Below are 21,276 nucleotides of genomic sequence, written 5' to 3'. Positions count from 1 at the left end.
CAAATGTGTGTGTGTGTGTGTGAGGGCAATGAAAGTGTGAGGTCTGCAAGTGTCACTGTATGTGTTGGGTTGACTGAGTGCTGCGTGGCTTTTTATCTGTAAGTCTGGGTATGTTGCTCACGTGTGTGTGTGTGTGTGTGTGTGTGTGTGTGTGTGTGTGTGAGTGTAGCTTTTAAGTGCTAATCGTAAGGAGCAAGGCATCTATCACCTACAGACTGCTCATTAGAGCCCAGCCTTACGAGCCGAGACGTTGTCACCGCTTGGGAAAGAATGGGAATTTCACTCAGATGAGACACAATAACTCACAGCACTTGATGAAATACTTGCTTTTTGCTTTTGGAGATGAAGTGTGTGTGCGCCTCTCTCCACGTGTGGGGTAGTGCATTAAATGATTCCACCCCATGCGTCTGTCAACGCCACATCCAAGAGGGTGCATATTAAGTTATTTGTGAACTCGAAGCGCTAATTATGACTCCAGCTCTGTTTTTAGCTCCATGAAAAGCAGCAAAGAGCCAGTCAGTCGGTCGCTGCCTAAACAACATTAGATTACATGGAAACTTGGAGAGAGGAGTGCGCCAACACTTTTATCTGTGCGCTCTTCTCCGCTCTTTCCTGACTTTGCTGTGAATGAGTGATTGCGGCACGGAATTCCTCATTGCTCAGGCCTTTTGTTAGAATTGCATCGCTCGAATAGTTTCCACCCCCATATACCCCCCCACTTCCCACCTCCCACCTCTTGTCCCCAGTGCAGGCCCATTTTATTTATCTGCCGTGTCTCATCGTTAGACAGGGGGAGCACGCATGGCTGCCCCGGTGCCCAGGGAGTGGAAATGTGACGGGCTGACAAACGGGCGAGTGTGGACAGACGTTTGTTGTGTCTAGAAAGAGGCCTGGGAGGCTGTCATGGTCTCAGGGTAAACTGCTCTCACAGGAGACACTGTAAACCTATCATGGTGGTATTGTGTGGGAGTCATTCCGGGCTCCATTGTGAACCTGCAGAGTAGTATTCACTCGTGTGTTTGGCTAACTAGACAAAGAAGAAAATGTCAGGTAGACACACCCCCTGGTTCGAGTATTCACTAAATGTTTTGGAGCATGGATTTCTAAACAAACACATTAAATAAAAACTAATAGGTGCTTTAGAGTTTTCCAAAAGTCAAGGTTACATAATGTATATAGGTCAAATTAAGGGGATTTGACATTGTGCCCTAACATCATTTGACATTCAAACCAGTTTTTCCTCACTCCCTGATGAAGAAAATAGTTTTGCGGTCCTATTCAGGCCTCTAGACATCAGGATTCAATGCGAGCATATGCGTCATAATACTTATGTGCATGTAAAAGCAGTTGTTTACAGTGCTAAACCCAAAACCCCCAAAACCCTGAGACACATATTCATCACTTTTGAACTACACACATAAGCCTCCCTCAGAGACGGTGTTGGTTTTAACACAGAAATCCGTCACCTCTTTACTCCCCCAGTAGAAAGTTCAGCCTTGGATTCAGCATTGTAGAGCACTGACATGGCAACAAGTCAGATTGCTGTTGCACAAATGAACTGAAGCAAGTCTTTTATCTTTTTCTTGGAGAGACTTTAAGATTTAAACTTACAAAGAGACTATTCAATGTTTTTGTGATTATCCAAGCAGAGTTATTTGATGTTTTGCTTCATAACCATACAACCACACTGTCGTACATCCCATGCTACCATCCACTATCCTTGAGCGTCGACAATAAACAGAAGCAGCACACTGCGGTTGTAATTGAGGGCTACAACCGCAATGTACTGCTGCTGCATTTTACAGCGGTTGCTCTGTATGTTCACTCATCTGCCAATAAACATCTACAAAGAAGCATACGTACAAAACAAACAAACAAACAAACAAAAAAAAACAACCCACCAAAAGTTATTAATTACCCTGCTGTTGCCTTTTCTGTCTAATTTGCAACATTGACTGTTGAAATCATTTGGAAATTTTGTGTTGTAATCGCTGAGTGTGGAAGATTTTGCTTCAGTACAAAATGTTATGTCTCTGCGAAGTGATTCAACTTCTGCTACATGTAATTCAGGCACATTCCAGTCTGTTTTCTGTGAGGGATGCAGACAACAGCCTTTGTTTACTTCAGTGACCTCTGAGTGGCTGAGGTCAGTCTCTCTTTCATTGTAATTTTATCTCGACCAGAAGGAAACAACCTCTAAAATCCAAAGCAGGATTTGAGGTGATGAGCAGCTGTGTACACTGAGGCCATGCTCTCTTTATGTCACAGCCAGTTGCTGTTATTCTTTTAGTATTTAATGAAAGCTGTAGCCTAACAAGTGAATGTTTCCAAGTGTCAAGCAGTGATTTGTATCACAGACCATAACCCCCCCCCAAAAAAAAAAAAAAAAAAAAAAAAAAAAATCTGGCCTGCCGCATTAATCAATCATCAAACGAAGGGTAAATGGTTCAAAAACGATGCAGTGGGAATGAATGAGAAAGAAGAGAGGAAAGGTGAAGGCCCAAACTTGAGCGGTTCCCACGATCAGCAACTTGCACAAATCGCTGGTGGCTTTCTTTGTCTCCACCCCCTCCAATGCATTCCATGATGAATGGGACATTTAATATTGGTTTGCTTAAGGCCATTACTGGAATGTATCTGTCCTTCTTGAAACACTAAAACAACACTTGTTCTCAGGTGGCCTGGTCATGGATTTGTGTCAGTGTTCGAAATGTAAGAAAATCCAGAATCATTAGGACTTTGTTAAAGACCCTGAATAAGCATGTTGATAGTTATCTGACTGACTGAGCTGAGTTGAAAGTTGTCAGTGATCACCACTACACTACTTTAGACAGAGATAATGCAACGTTGATGATTATTTAGAAAGTTACCTTTTGACAGACATGAAAAATGACTTCACTTGGAGTAGTCGTGAAGAAATTATCATTGCTATCAACGCTGGATTCTTGGACAGATGCCTGCCAGTTCAGTACATGAACTAATTTGTGTATTCCTTGGCTCTTTGTGTTTGTGTGTCTTGGATATTTATTGTGTATTCTAAAGCTCCTGATCTGTTAACAAGAAAAACATTGACTGTCATCACCATTATTTAGCTTAGCATTTTAGCATGATTACATTTGTTCATTTGCACTAAAGCATGGCTGAGGCTAAAGAAATGTCAGTGGTTTGAAACTGAAATTGTCACCTGTATTTCAACTGAATCAAAGTTATGCAATGGTAATCCTTCTAATAGCTGACAGGTATTTCATGCAGGAGCATCTCGCTGCTCTGTCATGTGGAGTAATAAGCTGAAAAGAAAGCGTGTCTATGAAAATGCAAACTCTACATATATTCCTGCTATATTTGTTTGTAAACTATGATTTCAGGAAAGAAATCTCAGTTTAGAAACAATTAAGACTAGACTCTGTTGACGTACCTGGCCAACACAGAGTCCAGAGTCCAATAAATGATTATACTGGAGCCCAAAGAAAACGGGTGAGATGTACTGGCTCTGAGCCACTTTGATGGATGGCAGGAGAACGTTCTCATGAACAAGTGTCATCCAATCTAATCCAGGTGATTAGTCATGCATTCTCCTCTTTCAAGGTATGAGACCAAGTTTTCCCCCAAACCAGGGCTCATGTAATGTGAATCCAAAATGGAAAGTATCAGGGTTGGTTTCAAATAACTACATACACATCTACATAGAACATCAGGATGTATGTACAAGAGCAAAAACACAGACAACAAGAGGCAAGGATATATCCATGTCCTTAAGGCGACCCACCTCTTTGGCAAAGCTCCTAAATTCCTCTGGTCTGATGGGAAGAATGGGACAAATATTGTTATGGTGACCAGTCAAAATGTTCTCTGTGATTCAACATGTGTTTAAAAAGCTCGATCAACACTCTTAACAAAGTAAAAGTCCAGACACCCACTCGTCTGCTCGTTCTCATAACATGGAAAGAATTGCAATATGTTTTATCTCTTGAGGATGCATTCAAAACCAAAATGGTCTGGCAGATTCAGACTCCGTCCTTTGATCCTCTGTACTATTTAACCAATCTGTTACAGGTCTTTACACTGACTTCATATTATTCTACTTCACCGCTATTCGTTCATAAATCTTTTTATTGGCACAATCTTTGCTTTCTTTTCTTGATCATGCAAGTATAATTTCTATTAAAGAAACATGTTTCACACCATCTTGATGCTGAAAATTCTGTATAACGATATGATAGCTGATGGTTGTGTTTAGTCTTGAATCGCATCCAAATGTCAAACTGAATCGTTCCATGCATAGAGCATTTCATGGGGAACAGCTGTATTTTGAGGTAAAACAGATACTTTAGATGAGGTGGAGAGCAGATAAAAATAAAGTTTATTTAACTTGAACATGAGAAATAAAGTGAAAAAGGACCTCTGCACCTGTTGTGTATATGTGTGTGTGTGTGTGTGTGTGTGTGTGTGAGACAGGGAGAAGAAGGGACAGGGAAAGCAGGTGTTCAGGATGACCAATACTTATGTCTGATACATATGGACTTCTTTAGAGTCAGAGGAAACAGGGTCTATGTGTGTGAGGACACAGGGACAGATCAGACAAAGCTCAACTTTCCAGCACTTCATTGTTCTTTGTCCCCTTCAACCTCATGTTGTTAATGTGCCTTTCCTGTGTGTGCTGCCATGATGCACTGCTGTCATCAGCTCCAATCCTGAAAACAAAGAGTTTCGTAATACTTTTCTTCTTTTTAAACTCTTAAATCTCTGTCTGCATGTGACGGAGCACAGCCGCTCTGAGAGTTTATTTACTGTGATGTGCTTTTTTTTGCTTCTTCTGCTCTGAGCCGACTGTCATCACTGGGCAACATATTGACAAAGAAGAGACCAGAGTATGATTAATGATGGCTCATTGTCTCCTTTGTTTTCTCTGTCTCTTCTTGGTTTCCTTCCCTTGTCTCAACTCATGTGTCTCTGGCTCGCTCTTCCTGCAGAGGACCTGGATGACCTGCGGATGGAGGGCGTGACAGGCTTGGCTCCATCCGGCAGTAAATTCAGCCAGGGACGCAGCTCCTATCAGCCTGAACCACAGGCCAAAGTTACGCTCAACATCTGCTCTAGGTGTGCCAGGTAAATGTTTCTACTTTCTCTTATCTGGTGACTTAGAGAGAAATATTGTTTTATTAAACACACAGCCTGCCATCAATCCAAAGATTAAGCTGTTGTTACTTCCAGAACACATGTGCTTAATATATTATTTAATCATTTGTTTTTTGGATTTGGAGCCAGATTAGCTCACTCTTTCTATTCCCAATCTTTATGCTAAAATAAAATATCTCTTGCTCAATGTTTCTAGATTTAGTTTTAGTCTTCTAGCTACACTTAAGAAATTCTTTTCCTTTTTTTTGTATAGCATAGAACTGTATTCTTGACTCCTTCTTGGGCTCCACCCCTTCACTCCTCCATTCACTCTTTTGCATTTGTATCAAGGAAGCATACCTCAAAAAGCCAAAACAGAGAATAATATCATATCTGAAGTACATTTTCGTGTTGCTTGCTTTTACAAATCTGCTCTATCACCGATAATAATCTCCATTATCAGACCCCCTCTCTCTAACAATGTTTTCTCTTCTGACACATTTCCTGTCCCCCCAAATCCACAACATCAGTGTAGCACTCAGATTTCTGTGTGCTGGGTGTGATACCACAGGCAGGTGTGGGCAGGAATCTTCCTTGATGCCAGTCAAAGATAAATGTGTATCTCTTCAATGAGACGCCTGGCACAAATCTGCCTGCACAGCCTCCTCTGTTCAGGGTTTGGAATTTGTTTGTTTCCTTCTCTTCTTTCATTGTCACTGGTTATCAGTTTAGTCGTGCGCACGGTCTGCAGGATGCTGTCACAGGTCATGCAGGAGGATGAATGGTATCACTGGATTTTTTTGTTGGCAGTTTATCGACTTGATGTTTTTAAGCAAATTGTTTATGCCTCTGGCATATCTTTAAATTCTTGAGTGGAATTGATGGTGAAGCAAAGTAGCATCTGTATCTGGACTCCTTTTTGGCACTTGTGCTGAATTTTTTTTCACAGCTAAAATGTCAGACATCTGTTCTCCTTCCGTGTCTTCCTCTTTCCTTCCAGTTCAGGCCAAATTCTTGTTTCGTCCTCTTGAACCTGACCACCAGATCCTTCCCCAATTTTTACAGGCGAAGGCGTATTTCATAGGCATTTTTGGTGAGCGATAGGGTCATAAATAGATCAGCAAGCTGGAAACGTGTTGCACGCATGGTGTGGCTTTTGTGCTATTCTGGAGACACAGAACTCTGAGATCAGGAGCCGTGGAGGGGTTTGTGCATGCAGACACAAATTTTCATGAATCCGCACATAAAACATGTGTGTGCTTGTCCCAGCATGCACAACACAGTGTTGTGAAAAGATGTGTGGGTTGGTGTAAAGGTCAGGGAGGAGTTTGGAGAGGGGTAATCCTAACAGAGACATTTGGCTTTACATGCATTGCCGCAATCCTGATGGGATTCACAGAAACACCTTTCAGACACAGCTCAATATGGGGCCAACCTTTAAAAGAACAGATGGAACTGTTAATGTCCCTGACACCACTACTGTACAGATGTGACCTTGCACTCAGGCCAAGCTTTTACACAGAAAGTTATTTTTATAGTTGATATACTGTAGTTTAAAACTGAGTCCCTTGAGAGCAGTGCTGGTGGTAAAGTGGTTAGCATATATGCTATGTAATCATAGGTTCGAATCTGACCAAGGGACCTATGCTGCAGGTCATTCCTCTGTGTTTCCTGTTGGCCTCGCTGCATTTACTGCTCAAAATAGAGGCATAAAAAAGGGTTAGTGGAGCAGTGATGCTTACCTTACGTTCACACTCACAGCATGAAGGGGACATCTGTGATGCTCCCCGGCATGTTTTATTACTTTTCAGCAGGATACTTCAATGTTACTGTGTGTACCAGAGCCAGCTGTAATGGTACAGGCCATTCTAGAGAGGGGAGACTCCTAAATGAATTACACAGTAACATCACACAGATAAACGCAGGTTTATAAACAGTATCTATATTTCTGTAAAACTGCCTTACTTTGTTAAGCTGTTAAATGGATCATAAGTTTGTGGATCATGGATCATAATTTTTTTTAAGCTGATCCCAGCCTTGATATTTATTTTCCTTTGCCTCTATCCTTTTCCCTCCTTTCTGTCCAGACACTGTCCACAGCAGCGAACAGTCCAGTCAGCCTACGTGGCTCCTGACTTGCACTGCACTGCTTCCTCTCACTCCCCACTCTTTGGTTGAAGTGCAAAGTGCCATGTGGCCTGTGTGTTGCGGCCTTGTGTCTGTCTCTAGGCCTCCAGCTGTGGTCCAACATTTCCTCTACCTCCTTCATGCTCTCAAACATTCAGTTCGTTTAATTTTGATGTGCTCCTTCCACAAACCTCCTGTGTGCAAACACATCCCAGATCTTGGGCATAGTCTGGAGCAGTTGGCCAGGCTGTCCAAGGAAATGGATAGATCTTCACAAACCTCTTTCGGGCTTGTAGTTCTCATTAGATTAATTGCTTTCATATCAGGAATGTGCTCAGGGAATAGTAGTCAGTGCTTGTGGCTATGAGCAGCTTTTGTTCAGAGGACGGGAAGGCCTTGTGATAATCATCTTGGGTACTGGTAAATGGTCTTATAGACCATTAAAGAGAAGGAGAGACCAGCAAAGGGATGTAAAAAGACGCAACGAAATAGAATACACTTTAAAAAGCCGTGGTCTGTTTTTACCCACAATGTAGAGGTAGAAACTCAGAGGCCTTGCGGCTATGCAGTTGTGCCTTAAAAGTCTGTGAATTACTTTCCAATGTCTCCAGCGGTTGTGCTGAAGACATGGAAATAACATCCAGTGCAAGAATTCGTAGCTCATGTAGTGTGTTATTGCAGTTAATACGTGGTTTGATTTACAATCATTAAAATATACATCAGAAAAATAAATGCTGGTTTGATTTCAGTCTGTTGTTAAGAGTGTATGAATTAGTCTGAGTGCAAATTCAGTTTATCTTCCCACTGAGAATACTTTTCACTTGCTAATTATCTTTTCCTCCAGAGTAAATTTTACTGTCCAAGGGAAACTCAAATCTTTTAGCACCTTAAGGAGCCAAACAAATCTCTCAGACCAGTTTCCATTTTAGCTCAAACTGATATCTCTGAAAAAGTACTGTAACTGAATGATTTAAGGGGGAATCCAAGCCAATTTTTCAGTTTTGTTTTTTCAGCAAGCTTCTGAATTAAGTGAGCCGTTCACAGTTTTATTCTGTTCACCATATGTCTGTAAGTGTATTTCTACAGTTTCAGTTTAGAGATGGGGCTGTTTCAAAGGTTTTTCAGAACGAATTTGAGAAGCAGCGATGGAAAAAAAAATGTGGTTGTGCCCCAAAACTGATCCCATCTTCCTTTTTTCTTGGTACCGACCCAGATATTTTCCAAAAGTAGAGATTAAACATCCCTAAACATTTCCTCTTTGTCTCATCACCTCAGACTGATAGCTACCTGCTTGCCTTTTCGTTATCTGGCATTCAATTTCCAAACAAGCATTGCAATGTTGTGACTGAAAAGTTTTGATTTTAGCGATTATTGAAATGCAATCTGTCAAATGTGCACACTACTGTATACGTGTTATGTGTTGTTTCTAGGTTGCAGGGGGACAGTCTATCAGACAGTAGATCTGAAGAGGAGCACAGGCCGCCCATATCTGAACAAGCTGTACCTGACATCTCCTGTGAGTTGTATAACACAGTTTACAATCTAAGCAGTTATGTTAGGCCTCATTTTACATTTTTGTGGTCTCATGTTCTGTTCTGTTCGTCTTTTTTCCTGTTTGTGTGTGTTGTCTGGAGCAGCTCCATTGCCCGGGTTGGACACAGTGGCGGGACTGTTGCAGGAATGTGAGGCCTCGTCTCAAGTGTCAGGCTTTGTAAGTGTCCTCCCATCATCCATCACCAAACAATTAAGATCACTATACAGCCATCAATTACCATGTCGCTAGCTCCTCCACCTCTATTGTCTGAGAGTGAGTGAAAACCACCTCAAGCTTCTTGTTAATTGGACAAGACCCAAAGAAAACTGATACATCTTTGTTGGGGCATTTCAGCTTACACAACAGTTGATACGGCTGAACAATCGATACCCCAATTAGAAATCTCCCTGTATCACTTTGCTTTACCTCTGAGGGCACTGAATAGAACAGATGAAATCAATATCTGCTGTAGTGACACGACAAGAGTCAAGGCTGATTCAAAATTTGTCTATATTAGGGCTAAATATTTATAGGTTATGGAAGTGCAGGTGATTAAGCAGTCTGACTGTGCTGATTACCTCACATGCTTTAGGGAAGAAATATATAGAGTCTTAATATGGCACACACCAGACTCAGACACAAACACTCACATGCTGTTCATAAAGCGACCAACTAAGATGCCGGTACCTTTGTATAATTACCCCACTGAAAAAGCCAATACCTTTTTATAATTGCCCAATCTAAGTGTTGGACAAGGCTTTTTACAGCACTTTTTAAAGAAAGAGAGACGTTTGGAGCCAAGTCATTGCTCCGTGTGTGGAGCAGATGCAGAGTGGCTCCAGACTAACTGGGTGCAGACTTTCACAGAGTGAGGGACCTGTTGAATCAAAGCCTGTAGACGGAAGTCTGACGGCTCAGACCAAGTGCGTGCAAACAAAGTTTAGAGAAAGTCTGCTCTTCGTAACAATGTACACAATGTACTCATTTTATTCTCATTTGCTTATTCTATAAACTGTCTGAGAGAAATACCACCTTAAATTTTTCAGTTCAAAAGCTCGGGCTTTACCAACTACCAGAAAGTTTCAGTTTCTATACTGAGTAGGGTATTTTTCAGATATTTGAATTGATTGTTGTGTTTTCTTTTTACCACTCATCATCTCAGCCACATGGAGCCCTTATTTCAATTGCAAATACCAAAACTGAACACCCTTTCTGATGCTCCAAAAATTAGGCCTTATCTGGCAAACTGAAGAACAAGGTGCTAATATGTCCCATATGCAATGAAGTCTCCTGTCACTGAAAGCAGTGAATGAGATTATTATGTGTTTAATCACTCATGTTTAACTTTTTTATGTTTATGTTTCTTTACACTTAAAAGCAAAAACTATTTGTCCTGAGGTTGTTCACATAACTGGTCCTTTAAGGGCTTTTGGGACACAATTACTTAAAGCTGCACAAAAAGCATGCTTTTGCAATATAACATAACTAACTAAGGGTATATTCATTTATAATGTTTGCTATGTGTGTCTATTTGGCATCTATAAAAAGGGACCCAAGCATTCATTGCAATGGTAGAAAATGGCTCGATTGTTTCCTGACTTGCTGCATGAGCCATTAATGTTAAGAAAGGATGCATACAACTTTTTCTCGGTTTTCAAGTAAGAAGTCGTATTTTATTATTAGTGCATTTCATCATGTGCGGCTGTCCACAAAGGTAGTATGAGATGAATTGTATATGGCCCCAGTTTGGGCAGTAAAAGCTTGGTGATGTTGGAAAGTAAACACTGTTAATGGTTATCATTATTAGTCCGACAGGCCCCCCCGCCTCTGCCAGCTCCTTTAGGTGATAATTGCCCCATAAAGACAAATACTTTCCTAAAGCAATTGCCAGAGTAAATTCCCCAAGAAATTCTTCCACAGCGTCCTTTGTAAGTGTTGAGTGATATGTTTTAATCAAATTTAGCTTGTCTGGGTATTACCATCATAAAATCGGTGAAAGAAAGTGCTCATTTGTTGGGGCTAAATACGATAATTATTGTGGTGCAATGCCAGGTGTATGATACAAGGCATAGCCATTGTGATGGTGAATCTTAACTGACACACAGTGTGGCTTTTTATATTTGTCACCAGTCTGCTGCCCACACTCTTTAAGTTAAACATATATGGCTGTCCTTTGAGCAAACCTGTACATTATAGCTATTGGGAGCCCTTGTTGTTTGTTGCAGTTTTCCAATATTTGATTGAAAGTTGGGTTTTCCTAATCTGCCATCACTCTGGCCTTAATTATTGTTACAAAGCAACCACTGGTCTAACAATGATGGTTAAAATGTTTTTGTATTGGGTGGTTGGTCACAGTAGCTAACGTTTCACTATGAAACAATTTTTCAGTTTCTAAATACATCAAGAATTGTGTTAGAGTTTTAATCACTGCATTTCACAAAGGAAGTTAAAGGGACCTTAGTATATTTATAGTATTTTGTACTTGCTAAACTGTGTGTGTTAAAACATGAACAATAATGCTCAGAGCGACTAAAAACCATGTAAAAACAGTGAGGAGGATACACAAAACAACCTTGGTTCAAAAGAAAAACCCCAAATTTAACACAGTAGCAAGTTCTGACAACTTTACAGGATTTGTCTGTAAAAGTTATTTCGGTGGAACACACTGAGATATTCAGCCTGTATTTGGAATATTAATGTACATGGATATGCACTACTTAGCAGTAATGCTGTGCATAAATCATAATTCTAATGCTGTTGTTTACTCATGTGTTCGATTTATAAGGTGATTTACTTTTTATCTTACTTATTGAACCTTGATTTCTTTTTACTTTCTCCCAAATTTAATCCATTTTTCATTCACTCTGCTCCTTGTTGTTCTCTGACGGGGAGCAGGCAGTATATCATACTACCTGTCTTTGAAATGCTTGAAAAAGAAGGTAATTATGTGTTATTGTCAATGTCATTTTTGCTTTTGGCTGACCTCGTTGGGCTCATGTGGGTTAGCCTTGTATATAGTCCATAAAATCCATTAGGTGTTTCTGTGGTGAGCCAAGAAAAGAGGAACTGAAACTTAAGTCTTAACCCTTACATTTCCAATTCTCCAATAGCTGTGCAAGCTAGAACGGACTAAACATTGGATGTCCAGTTTTTTACACTTGAGTTTGACTCGAGTTCGACTGCCGGTGATCACCAACTCCAGGAATATTTGAACATTTTTAGATAAAATAAGATTTAATGCAGGTGGCTTACGATCGTGTGCGTGAGAGGGGGACTTTCACATTTAAAGAGCTCATGAGCATTGACCTTGTAACATTGTCGTCATTGTTATTCTGACCAGACAACAATGATCTCTATCTCATGTGCAGATTGTATCCCTATGCTGGCAATATCATGTTTACCACAATGCTCCCTTCACTCAGATACCAATCCATCCTGCACCAGGTCGCTGTGCCATTCTTTCACATGGCTGACATACAGAGACGTACAAAGACAAACGGCCCAGGATAACATAACACCTACTATGTCAGCAGGGGCAAGTACCCTCTGTTTGTGTCATATTGCCCACACAAAAGTCTGAAGTCTAATAAATTAAAAATTCTGGCGGCATGTTTGCGTGCTTGTGTGTGTTGTTCCCTCTGTTGCAATGGCCTGACCACAACAAGAGGTTCCATCAGTTGTGCTCTGCAAAGCCAGCAGTAGGCTCAAACCTTGAACCCAGCCATGTTTGAGGTCTGTGACTGCATACACTCGTCTCAGTCCTAGTTGTGTGCAGGGCAATGTTGGACCAAACCCCAGATTGTGAAGATTATTACTGGTGACCACACACATATAGCTGCACACATGCAGGCTGTAAAATATTTAGCTCTAGACTTCTATCCTCTCTCTTTCTGTCTTGTTTGCTCTCAACATGGAACCAATTTTGCAAGAAACTAAATCCATGTTTGTTATTTGGGCAGAAGCATCACCAGAGGGTTTTTCCCTTCTTTCTTTCAGGTCTTTAAGTTTTGTCGTAATGGGAGGGAGATTATTCAACTTGGGTTTTGCACCACTGACATTAATATACCCATAAGTCATTTGCAAAATTATAGCTGCTCTTTATGTTGTAGATGAAAAAGGATTCATCTCATCTTTTGTCTGCATAGATTAAAGCATCCAATCTTAGCATCCATACAGTGGAAAAAGTTCGATCCATCTGTGACCATGTCATACTTTATTTCATATAAGGACAATAGCTGTATCAAACCAAAGTTACAGGAAGTCACTTTTCATCACGTTATTGTGTCTCTTCAGTCTCTAATCAAGTCCACATTTTGTTTAGTTTCTTCTTGTTTGTTTTTCCTCCTATCTACCACATGAGCTATTCTGTTTTGTACATCATTTCTTTTAATGCGCTATTATGCTAGACTGTACATGTTCATGTCTTCCTGGTGACTTTGGAAATATGTATGACTTCACCAAACTTAATGAAACAACAGTCATAATATGATCATAATGTCTGTTTATTTATTGATGCTATCTAAGGAAGTGAATTGCTTGCAGACTCAGTGTATCCTGTTTGTTTACCTAGCCACAGGACTGTACAGAACCAGCTTACAGTCTCCAGGATATATGGTCCTTATTACACTGTAGTCTGTGCTTTAGTGGACAGAGCTACTTATTAAATTAAAGTAAATCTAGGCACAACAACTGGTTTTCTCACTAAGTCTGGGCCTTTTTAAGGCACCACAATAAAGTGGAGCTGTTAATACAATCCAAACATACTGTTTCAGCGGCACCTTTATATACTATATAATGGATTACAGGGTAGTTGATGATACAAATGCATTTGGGAGTCTGTTGGTGGCCTTTGTGCTACAGCTGAGAAGACGCAGAACTAGATGACTGTGTGAAGTCATGCTATTGGATTTTTGGGGATACCACCAAAGAGAAAGAAATGAAGTTGGGGAGGGAATTCAGTTGTAATATTCGCCCCGCCTTGCTTCTTTTTGAGAGCTGTAATTAAGGATTGGCTTGTGGTGTTGAGGTTCTGCCGCCACAGAACGCCTCGTGTATCTGACAGACGCAGAGATCAGTGCCATAGACCATGGGAATCAAGTTCTGTCATTTATCAATAGCTAGTTGCTTCACTTGTTTTTCACCATGCCTCCTCTTTGGAAAAAATTTTGGAACCCCAGAAGGGAATGCCCAATATATCCCAGCTTTGTGTTGAAAGACTGCACTGTACGCATATCAAAGATCTTCCAGAGCCAAATTTTGTGTCAGCTCTTTGCCAGGTCAACTTGGTGTCTCATTAAGTGCTTAGCACATCAAATGATGTAAGTGCTGGCATCAGTAGTATCATAACTTACCTAGTGTAAACCGAACTTGCAGGAGGTGGAATTAAGTCTGACAGGTTTTATTTCTCACCTGTGCCTGGAGCTTGCGTGCAGTCGGTCTATTGGCTTAACAGATCATCTGGTCACTTATGTCCCATCATAGGAATAAACAGGAGGATTAGGCATGCTGCCATCACATGCCTTGGCAAACCCCGGTCTGTGTAACAGGTCTCTTTCCAAATCAAGTGCTTGGCCAGGAAGAGGTGGGAGCAAGTAGGCCAAAAAAACACACACAAACAAAACCTAAACCCTTTTTCAGTGAACCCTCAGCCTTTTTAGAACAGCTTTTTATTTACTTAACTCATCTACATCTGATCTTTATTTTTGTTTAAAATATCTTGTGCACATAGGGAGGAAATCTGCAATGGCTGATTTATTGTTCCTTAACTGCTCTGCACGTTTTGCTGTTGTCAGGCCATTAGCCAAAGGACTAGTTATTAAACAAGCTATAGATTTACTAAAAGTGATGCAAAACGTGCTGAGCCACTATTGAAAGTCTTATATCCAACATTCACTGAACAGAGTGTGCTGCAACTCTGTGCTTTCATCTACACTTGTTGTGGTTTCTTGTGTTTTTCTAGAGCCCATAAAATAATAATTGCTGATTTCTTTCCAGGAGATATGGCTCAGATATTTTCAGCGATAGCCCAAAATATTATAGAGTTAATTGAAGGGTCTTTCTTTTAATGTGACTTTCTCTCTCCTTTGTGTTCTCCTTGCTAACTAGCGTCAAGCTGTCTGGGAGGCTGATCTGAAGGCTGTGAGAGGTGGGAGCTCTGCCGGGCAGACAGGTCTGGTGCTGGGTGACCCCCTCTTTTCTAAAGAGCTGGAGAACATGGGCAAACAGCTTGCTGGTAGGCAGCTTTCTTTATGTGTGGCTTTTATTAATATGTTTGCTGTGCCTTTGTATGCATTTAATGAAGAATAGCATGGCAAACACCAATGGAGTACCTTCCCTGGAATAAAGGCCATAGTTAAAACTGAACTAAAGAGATGTATGAAATAGAAAGGGGGAGAGCCCAGTCAAAGAATGCACTGCTTTTGCCCAAAAAAAAAAAAAAAAAAAAAATATATATATATATATATATATATTTTTTTTTTTTTTTTTTTTTTTTGGGGGGGGGGGGGTGGTTGGCAAAATTAGTTAATTTAATTAATTCATTTAAGAAATTTTCCACATTTTCCACAATTCATGTCAACTCTATCTTTGACAGCTTCAGTCAGCAAGCCCAGCTTTGCTGAGTCATTTGGAAACAGTCTCACAAAATGTCACGTGTGGTATTGCAGACTAGGTAGAGCATAGGTCATCTTTGATATAAGTGACGTCTGTGCAACATAGTCTGTATTTTCTTGTGTGTCAGATGAAAACCTGGGAGGCAGGCCAAAGGGAATGCCGCCATTACCGTCATGTGTCAGCCACTTGCTTGTTTTTTCATATCCCATTACTCTGTTTGACACTGTCGCTGTGTGTAAAGATGTTGTTTGTGCCTGCACATACCAAACTTATTTGAAGCATATTTATCTCGCTTGGTGAGCCTACAATAAGACTGCCTTCTCAGAGCATCAGCACTGAATAGATACTGGTTGCCCCTGTGAACATGGAAGAAAGTGGCAAACTATTTGTGTTCACACTACACTTACTTTGCCCCAGGGGTACTCAGATTTCAGTGAGGCTGTTCACCAAGCTAATTCAGCTCTATGAAGTGTGTTAACTGGCCATACCCCTCATGTTTGAAGCCAGAGCATTTCTTTTCATCTTGTTTCATTAACAATAAACCAGGTACATGCTTCTGTAACAATTTCCTCATCTCTGTTTTCTAATAAAAAGGACTTTTTTTTCTCTAAGTCATGTGAATTACTGATCACTGAGTTTGTCACTGAAGGATGTTAGCACAGCCTGATTTGTTTCTCACATGAGGGTGGAGTTGGTTATATGGTTTTGTTTTTGCCAAGACAATTGATTGGAAATTATGTACTTATCTAAGAGAGAGAAGATTGTACACATACTGAGGTCAATGCAAACACAACGAAATTACATTTACACTCTGAGAAATGTTTATATCCTGGGACAGTGACTGGTATTTGAATTTATTCAGCAGCATATTATGCCATATTGTGCTATTGCAAGGCTGCAGATGATGCAGAAAAATGATGTTAATAGTGGATTTGTGTTATTTCAAAGAGAGGACCCAGTAAAGTTTGCTTGAGGTCTAAATGGTCCTATAGCATGCTATGGCCCTGACGCACCATGTGGAATTGCTGCTTGATGAAAGAGTTTAATAGATTAGATCTGTTCTGCTGTCTTTTTTCCTTTTTCCTGTTCTTATGACTGAATGATTGGATGAAAACCTATGAAGGACTCCTACCATATGCATTTTGATGGTAGCTCTTTGATCTTTTGGATCTGTCTTCATGTATCAGTGTCTGTGAGATTGCCTGTAATATTTCTGTGGAAAACACAGTCAACTGCACAGAATTTAAACATAAAACTGCTTGTGATTGGCCTCATATTAATCCCAGGAAGTCGAGGGAAGCGACTAGTTTACATTAAAATCATGAGTGGAGCAGCTTTTCACGGAAGGGAGAGAAATATTCACAACAGAAACATGTGGTGTTTGTCATTCTACTGGTAAATAACTTGAGATTAAAAAGTCAACTTTATGGGAACGGATTACTAATGAACATATCCTGTTTACGGTATAATAATAACACCAGTTGTGGTGGGTGTGCAGTCAAGGGCTTAAACCTACTTGCCTCTGAGTAGATCTTATGGTTATGATCAAACTATTAAAAAAGACTTTCAACCTCATAACAAAGTTGCTGTCTGGTTTCTACCATAATTTTATAAACTGTAGTCCTGCCACCTCCACAAGCCAATGTCATGATATGCCCGAAACATCCCAGACTTGATTTGTCTTCAGCTTCTCATTCAGAGTGCGGCCAAACTGAGACCGACATATTCAGTGTACTCTCTTATTATTCAGAGAAGTAACGTGTAGGTTAAAGCAACGCAGACACAATGTCGTGTGATGCACATACGCGTCATTGAGAACGCAGGCAACGTGCACTATGTGCTCTGCAATGTATCTCACTGTACAGGTCAACTTCCATATAACCAGAGCTGATTAAGCACAGAAACAAAAATCTAATTATCCATGTCAGAACATTCAATGTACTTGTTCCCTAAAGGATGGTATACAAAATAGTCTGGAATAAATTTTAAACCATGCAATGCTGCTTCAAGAATAGTGTTGTTGTCACTCTCTGCTTTGCATACTAAATGGATATTTTTTCAGTGAATACGAGCATGTGTTTCACATTTTAATGTGGAAAATGTTGTTTGTAAAGGGGAGCATTTGCTCAAAAACAAGAAAGTCAAGGTTTGTGAAATACTTGCCATGCTTCCTTTTGTTACTTATTTAACGTCACACGCATACAGTTTTCCAGAAGTACTCGCTTCTGATGAGTCATTCCTGAAATTATCCCTTGCAAATGATAACTCCCAGATTGGTGTGTTGACTCCTGATTGCCAGGATCTTGAATGAATGCATGAAACACGGAAAAAAAAAAACAGATATTGAGCCCAGAAATTGGCAGCGCCTCTTCTTTCACAAACAGAAATGTTTTTGAGTATACCAGTGAAGCAAACAAATGTGCTTTTGTGAGGAACAGGGAACAAAAATATTACCAGGCTGAGCATACTGTATATCAATTCAGAACCTTTTCTGATTGTGGAAGCTCATTTACCACAATTTACAGGGTCTATAAATATTGTCATCATTGCCCAGAAGAAGGATTAAACTGGGCAGTCTTACTCGCTTTACTGCTCTTTAAAGTTTCTGAATCATCAGTAGGCTACGCCAACAAAGCCCATTTAAGGGATTCGGTGTAAAATGGTTCAGATATCATTGTATACATTTCAAAGCATTATTTTAAATTGGAGGAGAAATAGCAATAAAAATGTGGAAAGAACATTAAGAATCAATCTAAATGACTATTTTTTAGGTTTAAAATATGACTTAAAATATGATGCTGACTTGGATACTCCTCCCTTTTTTTTCTCCAGAGGTTGAGAAGGATCTGGCCAAGCTGGCAGAAGCAGGGAAGATGACCACTCGGAGTTCAAATAATCTGCACAGTAGTCTTCTCCACACCCCTCTGCGCCACAGAACGCTGCCTGACACACTTCCTCTCCCCAGTCTGGTCTCCAGGCCTCAGTCTCCTGCTGGCAGCCTCTCAGGCAAGCCCTGTGGTGTGGGTCTCCCTTTGCTGAGCCCCAAGCCCACCTCCCTGGTCATGGGTAGAACACAATCACCCAGCAATCCTGGGAGCAGGACTCAAACCCCCAGAACACCCAGCAGGCCTCTGACACCAAATAGTTTACTGACACGGTCCACCTTTAACCCTGGCTCTCATAAAGAGGTTACTTACAGAAGGTCAAGGAGCCGTCCTGTGACGCCCACCAGTCAGCCCACACATCCCCGACCACTGCTCACCCCTCCTGGACTAAGCACTACAGACAGCCTTGGTGCCAGTTTACGAGCTTATTTGTCTGAGGTAAGACCCTGAAGTGATGCATGGAATATTCTATAACAAGGTATTTCCACAGGAAGAAGAGAAGAATGCATTGATTCACAAATTTAAGTCTGAATGGATGGGCCAGATGGACCTCATCAAACACAAACCAAAGACTCCAAATAGGGAAGAGCTGGAATGATCATTTTAAAATCTTAATGTCATTACGTTTCAGTGGAGTAGCTATTCTTTCTAGAGGAATAGTATACCATTCAGAAAATATGCTAATTTGTCTTTTGGCTCAGATTTAAATAAGAAGATTTGCCTGCTCTAATATTTGCACATGGAGCTAAAAGTTAATGTCATCAGACACTTAGTGGAACATAAAGACTAAAGTCAGCTTGCCTGGCTTTGGCTGAATGAAACAAAAATCCACCTTCTAGCAACTGTAAACCTCATAAACACCTTATGTCATTTTTTTTTTATCCATAAAGTTTTGAAATATGACAGAATGGCACTGTGACCAGCCAAAAAATGGTCATTCACACACCTCGAATCGTAAATTGTCACACTCCAGTTCCTTTACTTTTCTTTTCCTTTTTTTGTTATAACCTTTGGTCTGATTCATTTTAGCATACAGACAAGAAGCATAATGTAACAGCTTAAGTATCTTCTGGCTGTAGCTCCAGATTTAATTGACAACTGTGGTAGAGGCATTGATTTCATGTGACTGTTGGCAAGAAAGCAAATAAGCGTGCTTCCAAAAATATCTAAGTATTCCTTTTAATGAACATAATGTGGCCAAGATGGGACATAAAATTCTAAGTCCTGTATATTAGCTGTTTTTTCATGTTTGATTTTTCTGGGAATTAACCGGTATACCCAGAGTGTGTAAAACAAAGTGAAATTGTCATAAACTTTGGGTCAAGGATTTGAATATCTCTCCAGCTTTACAGTGTTTTAGTGTGAGTGAACCTGTGTGCTGTGTGTCAAATAGGCTCTAAACCTAAATAAAGCTGGCTGTGGAACATGAAAGCCTTCTACACACAGAGATTATGACTGAGAACACCAGAACACACAATACCGCACATGTGCATACCCTCACAAACACAAATACACTCTTCGTGTGGGGTTTAGTGGAGAGTCACGGAGGTCTGTACAGTCGAATGTCATTTCACTGTGGAAAAATGAGTCTGGCATAAAAGGGGAACTTTCAGTAGGATTTCTTTCTTATATTCCTTTCATGATCTACTTAACAGCAGTGTTGTTAAATATGAGACCTTTTTGAAGGCTTTAATGGTGGCTAGGAATTTTGCAGTCCCTCTGTATACTCATTTTTTTTTTTTTTTTACACTAGTTGACACCTAGTTATATTATCCAAAACACTGCACCCAGTCTGACTTTATTGAGACCAGCTGGTCCCATGTGGAATGCCTTTAAATGAGGCCTGGTTCGAGAATGGATCATCAGCTTCTTAAAATACTAGATGAACAAAAAGATATTTGTGGTGGTTTTCTTGGCTTCATTTACTTACATAACCATCGAACTGTAGGTCCATCATCACATCTTGCTGTCATTTTGGTCATTTGTATGTTAAATATTAGCCCTGAACATTATTAGTAAGATTTACTGGTTTTCACTTTGGTAAAATTTACGAGTGTGACACAGTGTAACCATTTGAATCAGAACCAATTTGAAATTAGTTTGGCTTTGAATGCCTACAGAAAATACTTTAAGATTCTTATTTCCTAATCTTATTTCCCATCACCATTTTCTTCTTGCCATTATCATTAATACATTTTTTTCCATCATCGCTGTTGTGCTATGTTCCATTTCAGGATGAGTTTTACCAGCAGTTACAGGCCATCAGACAGCCCTGGCATATCCCCAGTGACACAGACAGTGACATCCTGGAGCCTCCTGAACAGGACAAAAGTGAGTAATCTACCTAGCCCTTCCTTCCTTCCGTGATTCATTAAACTGTACATGGGTTGTGCATCATCTCTTGATTCAGGTGCCCTTTGTACTATTATGGCAAGGCAACATTTAGCTGGGTGAAGTCCTCAAAGTCCTTTAAATTTACATTTCCTAAATTCATACAAGTAGCAGTTCTTTCTTTGCAAGACGTCAGTCTGATTTCATTACAGTGATGTCACTAACCTCAGTGAATAATTAATGCATTACAGTGGCAATAGATTTATGAAGAATAGAAGATTAATGTCCCACTGTTTCCTGTAAAAGTCTGAGATGAAGCACGAGAGCTGACACATAAAAAGTTCTACATGCCTCTGAGTCGGGTAAAATCCTGGGGGGGTGTCACAGAGGGGAAATGTCACATAAAATTTTCCTTTTTGGCACCATGTAAGAGGTATATTTCTATCATGAACCAGTCAATAGGCATGAACGATTCTGGCTGGAAAGTCATAATTCCAGCAATAGTAACAGTCTGGTTGATGTACAATACAACATATCATATCTCCTGCTTTGAATGCGACAGAACTAGACGAGACCTTGAATTTTCTGGTCCATAAATAATGTGAATGTATGTGGCAATGAGGTCCAATGGCCTGAGGAATGCCAAAATGAAATTAAGAGTAGTTCACAATT

The 21,276-nt window shown here is 40.3% G+C and overlaps 1 protein-coding gene across 1 annotated transcript in view; it reads left to right on the top strand.

Moving 5' to 3' along the window:
• Positions 1–21,276, top strand: part of c20h8orf34 (chromosome 20 C8orf34 homolog) — a 48,961-nt gene that overhangs the window by 24,489 nt on the left and 3,196 nt on the right. Inside the window, exons 8-13 of the mRNA XM_029529459.1 lie at positions 4,971–5,106; positions 8,673–8,758; positions 8,880–8,953; positions 14,882–15,008; positions 18,221–18,711; positions 20,508–20,604. Of these exons, the coding sequence (XP_029385319.1) occupies positions 4,971–5,106; positions 8,673–8,758; positions 8,880–8,953; positions 14,882–15,008; positions 18,221–18,711; positions 20,508–20,604 (1,011 nt within the window). The remainder of the gene's footprint in view (positions 1–4,970; positions 5,107–8,672; positions 8,759–8,879; positions 8,954–14,881; positions 15,009–18,220; positions 18,712–20,507; positions 20,605–21,276) is intronic.

This window comes from Echeneis naucrates, chromosome 20, assembly GCF_900963305.1.
Source record: "Echeneis naucrates chromosome 20, fEcheNa1.1, whole genome shotgun sequence".
Taxonomy (NCBI): domain Eukaryota; kingdom Metazoa; phylum Chordata; class Actinopteri; order Carangiformes; family Echeneidae; genus Echeneis; species Echeneis naucrates.
This window is presented reverse-complemented; position numbering and strand designations above follow the sequence as displayed.